This window comes from Myotis brandtii, unplaced genomic scaffold (genome assembly GCF_000412655.1).
Source record: "Myotis brandtii unplaced genomic scaffold, ASM41265v1 scaffold207, whole genome shotgun sequence".
Classification (NCBI taxonomy): domain Eukaryota; kingdom Metazoa; phylum Chordata; class Mammalia; order Chiroptera; family Vespertilionidae; genus Myotis; species Myotis brandtii.
In genome coordinates this window covers 251,433-257,399 of record NW_005357736.1, presented here as the reverse complement: position 1 = coordinate 257,399, position 5,967 = coordinate 251,433, and the positions used below count along the sequence as shown (strand labels likewise).

The 5,967-nt window shown below is 61.3% G+C and overlaps 1 protein-coding gene across 1 annotated transcript in view; it reads left to right on the top strand.

The window, feature by feature from the left end:
* The window catches only part of NCKIPSD (NCK interacting protein with SH3 domain), a 13,310-nt gene extending 10,148 nt beyond the window's left edge, over nucleotides 1–3,162 (top strand). Inside the window, exon 10 of the mRNA XM_014538981.1 lies at nucleotides 2,259–3,162. Within this exon, the coding sequence (XP_014394467.1) occupies nucleotides 2,259–2,462 (204 nt within the window). The 3' untranslated portion in view covers nucleotides 2,463–3,162. The remainder of the gene's footprint in view (nucleotides 1–2,258) is intronic.
* The last annotated feature ends 2,805 nt before the right edge of the window (nucleotides 3,163–5,967 follow it).

Genomic DNA, 5,967 nt, shown 5'->3' with positions numbered 1-5,967 from the left:
CCGGGGGTAGCGCCTCTGGCTGCCTCTCGGGAGGGTAGGCTGTTTTCCGGGTCGGGATTGAGAGACCCCTGCGAGGCATCCAGGCACAGGGGCCGGCGGGAGGCGGCGGGGGCTGGAGAGACGTGCTGAGCCCTCTGTGCCAGATGTGGTGGGAAGCCTGCGGCCGGCGGGCACTTAGGGAGCAGGAGGGACAGGCCAGAAGGAAGTCCAGGCCTTAGCGTGACGGCAGGTGGGGAGCGAGAAACCCGGGAGGAAAACCAAGGGAACAGGAGCGCAGAGCCACGTGTTCGGGGGAGGAGGGGAGTGAGACCGGGACTGAGAACAGCCCCTGGTGGCCGACAGGCCACGTCTGTGGAGCGGAGGGGTCTGAGCGGGAAGGTTAGAGGGCTTGGAGTTGGGAGTGGAGATGGGCAGGTGGGGCTGGAAGCAGCACATGGAGACAGCCCTTGTGAGTTTCTGTGAAGGGGGCAGCGGAAGGGGGTGCTGAAGGGCGAGGGCCAGGGTTCGGGTTCTAAAGGCGGGAGACTCCGGTGCCATCTGAGCCAGAGGGAAGGTCCTGGAAGCGCCGGCTGACGTGTTGCGAGGAGAGGGCACTGCAGAGGGCAGGTGGTCACAGGGGAGGGTCCAGGCCACATGGGGGAGGCCCGACGGTGCATTCCGGGGGGACAGGGGAGAGGCAGGTGCTGGGAGAAGACGGGGCTTTCTGAAGGATGGCTTGTTGCCCCGGCCGGGAGGCTCCGTTGGTCGGAGCGTCGTCCGTACACCACAAGGTTGTGGGGTCACTTCCCAGTCAGGGCACATATCCAAGTTGCAGGTTCGATCCCCAGGGCGTGAACCGAGGCAGCCAGTCGATGTTTCCCTCCCTCTCCTCCCCTCTCCCGCTAAAATCAATAAAAACCTGTCCTGGGTGAGGATTAAAAAAAGAGAGAAAGATGGCTTGTGTCCCAGGAAGCGCAGGCCAGCGGCCTGGGCAGTTCAGGTTCGGAAACCAGAGAAGGTGGGCAGTGGTGCTTTCAGGGAGAAGCGAAGGGGCTGAGAGAAGTGGAGGGAGCCCCAGGCAGTGCACGCCCACGGGAGGAGCCCACGGGAGGTGCCCACGGGAGGTCTGTGGTCAGGAATGCGGTGAGGCCTGTGCGTGGCTCTGCAGTTGTCTGTTGCTTAGATACCTGGACTTGATTGGCAGGCGCTGGTCTGACGAGGGGAGGGAGCTAGCCGGTGATGCTGCCTCATCAAAGGTAAAGAGAAAAAGGCCGATGGCGAAGGGGACAGACCGAGAGCACATGCTGGGCCGGCCGGCAGCGGGTCGGGTCTCAGCGAGGCAGGGAGCAGTGTGGTGTCCGATGGGGGCGCTGTTGGAGCTCTCTGCCCGAGGTGCTGGGAAGGTGGGTGGGGCGGGGCTGGGAGATGGACTCGGGCCGGCCAGGTCTTGGGCATGGGCTGGGGGGTGTGGGGAGAGGCAGGACACCTGTGGGTTTGGCCTGACATTTGGATGGACAGCGGTGCTGTTTGCCAGGTAAAGGACATGAGAAAGCCTTCACTTTGGAACGATGGGGAAGGCCGTGAGTTTGGTGGTGGACACGGGTTTGAGGCCTTGGAGGGACAGTGGGCAGGTGGAGGTGCTCGTCTGGGGCTCAGGGGAGAGGTCGAGGCCGGAGGTGTGAGTGTGAGAGATCTTCCAGGGTGAGAAGACGGCGAGAGCAGGGCCTCCGAACACAGGCAGCGTTACCAGGAGGGGCAGTGCCCTGGCCGGTGTGGCTCAGTGGATAGAGCGTCGGCCTGTGGACTGAAGGGTCCTGGGTTCGATTCCTGGTCAGAGCACATGACCAGGTTGTGGGCTCGATCGCCAGTGGGGGGCGTGCAGGAGGCAGCTGATCGATGATTCTGTCTCATCATTGATGTTTCTATCTCTCTCCCTCTCCCTTCCTCTCTGAAATCAATAAAAACATATTAAAGAACAAAAATAAAAAAAATAAAGGAGGGCAGGGGCTCGCCGCTGCTTCTCGCCGCCTCTCTGAGCCAGGACTGCTTCAGGCCAGCCGCCTCCTGGGACTTCCTATGTCTCGGTGATTCATTCATTCACTTACTCATTTGAGATTCATTCATTCACTCGCTCACTCATTGGAGAACTATCACAGGCCAGTTCTGTGCCAAGTACCTTCGGTGCCGGGGCTACAACTCTGAGCCTCACTGGTGTCCACAGCCTGGGGTCCCTGTGGCCCGGCCCAGGGGTCCCTGAGCTTTGCCTGCTCTTCCCACAGCTGCGCATGGAGTACCTCTCCCTGATGCACGCGGTGGTCCGCTCCACGCCCTACCTGCAGCACCGCCACCGGCTGCCTGACCTGCAGGCCACCCTGCGGCGCATCCTGAGCGAGGAGGACGCCGCGCCCCAGTGCCAGGTGGACCGCATGATTGTCCGGGAGATGTGCAAGGAGTTCCCGGCGCTGGGCGAGGCCCCCAGCTAGCGCCTTCCTCTCTGCCTTCCCTGCAGCCCTGGCCAGCGATCAGGGGACGTGGGGCTTGGCCCAAGCAGGTATTGCACAGATGGACGGTGTTAGGGGGTGCAGTGGTGGGAGGGTCCTGAGCAGGGCCCGCCCCCTGACGTAGGGCTGACGCGAGGGGCCAAGGGCAGGACTGGGGACCACCCTCTGGGAACAATGCTGGGGCCAGGGGAATATGTGTGAGCCGAAGCCCCTCCACGTCCCGGCTGCCTCTTCAGCATGTCCCCCTCCCCGTCTCCGTACACGCACACGCACACGCACAGTCCCGCTGCTGCTTCAGGCTGGGCCAGGGCCCCATCCCCAGCCTGTCTGGTCTGTGTCCTGGGCTTCAGCAAGCCGTGTCCTTGGGGTGAGGGGAGACTTCCGCTAGCTCAGCTCTGTTTCTTGCCTTAGCTTTGCAATAAGTGCCGCTCATGTGCTCCCCCTACCCCGCCCCCCAGGGGTCAGTGCCCTCCCTCACCCCCCCAGGGGCCTGGGCCAAGCTGCTGCTTTGAAAGCAGAACTAGGAGGCCGGTGACCCATCCTTGAACCTCACAGAACGGGGCGATGGCGCCGAGAACGCCAGTGACAGATTCTATTTTCTCTGTAAAAACGTAGACTGAAAGCCATGTGTGTCTCCTTGTGCTGCGCTCACCTTTGGAAATAAATTGCCTCTGGAAACGGGCTTCCCTGTGTGATCCTGGGGAGGAGGAAGAGGGCGGGGCCCTGGGGCTTGCCCTGCCTCCCAGCCCGCAGAGGTGCAGGCCTCCCCGCCCCCCCACAGCCTTTCCCCCTGGGGTTCCTGCTTGGAGCCACATCCGGCCCGGGGTCCTTGCAGGTGCTGCCCCTCAGGCTTCGCTTAAAATCTTTCTTTGCCTGGAACGCCACGGCTGTCTTCCCTGCTGAAACCCTGCTCCAGCCCTGGGCCCTGCGGGCTCTGTTCCTTACTCATTGGTCACGGGGCCCGGCGAGAGCCCTCATTTCTCAGCTTCGGCAGAGATGTGGGAAGTTACACGGTGGGACGAGAGTATCTGAGCAAAAGCGGGGTTAGGTTTGCACTTCCTGTGGGCTCCCAAGTTTAAAAAACCGCTGTACGTGGAGGAGGTTCCAGGAACCCAGTGCCAGACTCCAACCAGTCAGTGGTTTTCATCAATTCTTCATTTTTTTTTTACCCAAGATGATTTAAAAAAAATTTATTTCCGAGAGGAAGGGAGAGAGAGAGAGAAACATCAATGATGAGAATCATTGATTGGCTGCCTCCTGCACACCCCCCAGTGGGAATCAAGCCCACAGCCCAGGCCTGTGTCCTTGACCAGAACTGAACTTGGGACCCGACAGTCCACAGGCCGATGCTCTGTCCACAGAGCCACGCCAGCCAGGGCTGCCCGAGATGGCTTTTATCAGATGGTTCCACACATTCAGAATCATCCCTGATATTGTGACTTCCGGTCACGACCTTTATTTTCTCATCGGGATGCAAAAGGCAGAGGGCCTCTCCCACCAAGACTAATGCAGCAGCAGGTCCCTGGGCAGGGGAGGCGAGAGCGCTGGACCGGGAACCCGAGAGCAAAGCCAGGGAGGCTGATGGGCGTCCTTCCCTTCACCGCCCACTCCCAGCAGGTTGGGCACAGAGGCCACCTGGACAGACGGAGGAGGGGCTGACGCAGTGTTTGGCCCAGGTAAAGGCTCCACAACCTGGTCCCTCTTCTCCCTGGAGGCACGTGCCCCCTTTGTCACCGGAATCAATGCACTGGCTTCCAGCCCGCCCCTTTTTCCTGGGAGCTGGAGGCAGAGAACCGATTCTCTTCCCGAAACACGGACCTCGTGCCAGGGCAGCGCGCGGCCGGGCTGTGCCCTCGGGACCAGTGCTGGCACCTAGGGACGCTGGCACCTAGGGACACTGGCCCTGTGGCTGGAGGACCAGAGGCCGCCGCCAGCTGCCCAAGGGGACTTAGCTCTGTTTGAAAGGGACGCAGACGCTCCACCCTCACGCCCTTAGGGACCCAGACCTGCCTTGCAGGTGCTGCCCCTCAGGCTTCGCTTAAAATCTTTCTTTGCCTGGAACGCCACGGCTGTCTTCCCTGCTGAAACCCTGCTCCAGCCCTGGGCCCTGCGGGCTCTGTTCCTTACTCATTGGTCACGGGGCCCGGCGAGAGCCCTCATTTCTCAGCTTCGGCAGAGATGTGGGAAGTTACACGGTGGGACGAGAGTATCTGAGCAAAAGCGGGGTTAGGTTTGCACTTCCTGTGGGCTCCCAAGTTTAAAAAACCGCTGTACGTGGAGGAGGTTCCAGGAACCCAGTGCCAGACTCCAACCAGTCAGTGGTTTTCATCAATTCTTCATTTTTTTTTTACCCAAGATGATTTAAAAAAAATTTATTTCCGAGAGGAAGGGAGAGAGAGAGAGAAACATCAATGATGAGAATCATTGATTGGCTGCCTCCTGCACACCCCCCAGTGGGAATCAAGCCCACAGCCCAGGCCTGTGTCCTTGACCAGAACTGAACTTGGGACCCGACAGTCCACAGGCCGATGCTCTGTCCACAGAGCCACGCCAGCCAGGGCTGCCCGAGATGGCTTTTATCAGATGGTTCCACACATTCAGAATCATCCCTGATATTGTGACTTCCGGTCACGACCTTTATTTTCTCATCGGGATGCAAAAGGCAGAGGGCCTCTCCCACCAAGACTAATGCAGCAGCGCAGCCCAGCGGGCGAGGGATGGGGCCCTGGGCAACAGGTCCCTGGGCAGGGGAGGCGAGAGCGCTGGACCGGGAACCCGAGAGCAAAGCCAGGGAGGCTGATGGGCGTCCTTCCCTTCACCGCCCACTCCCAGCAGGTTGGGCACAGAGGCCACCTGGACAGACGGAGGAGGGGCTGACGCAGTGTTTGGCCCAGGTAAAGGCTCCACAACCTGGTCCCTCTTCTCCCTGGAGGCACGTGCCCCCTTTGTCACCGGAATCAATGCACTGGCTTCCAGCCCGCCCCTTTTTCCTGGGAGCTGGAGGCAGAGAACCGATTCTCTTCCCGAAACACGGACCTCGTGCCAGGGCAGCGCGCGGCCGGGCTGTGCCCTCGGGACCAGTGCTGGCACCTAGGGACGCTGGCACCTAGGGACACTGGCCCTGTGGCCGGAGGACCAGAGGCCGCCGCCAGCTGCCCAAGGGGACTTAGCTCTGTTTGAAAGGGACGCAGACGCTCCACCCTCACGCCCTTAGGGACCCAGACCTGCATCCGCAGGGGGTCCCCAGATGCAAAGACGGGCTCACCCGCCTCCGGGCCCAGCCAGGTGAGGGGCTCTGAAGGTGGAACCCCGGGAACCCCGCCTCCCGGAAGCGAAGGAGTCGAGAGGCCAACGAGCGCGCCGTCTGATTGGTTGGTGGTGATGTCATAGTTACCGTTTGGGAGGGCAAGAGGCCTTAGGCAGGGGTTCTCCGCTGGGTCCAAGCAGGAGCCGCACCCCTGGGTGTCCTGGGCCCCAGAGCGACCCC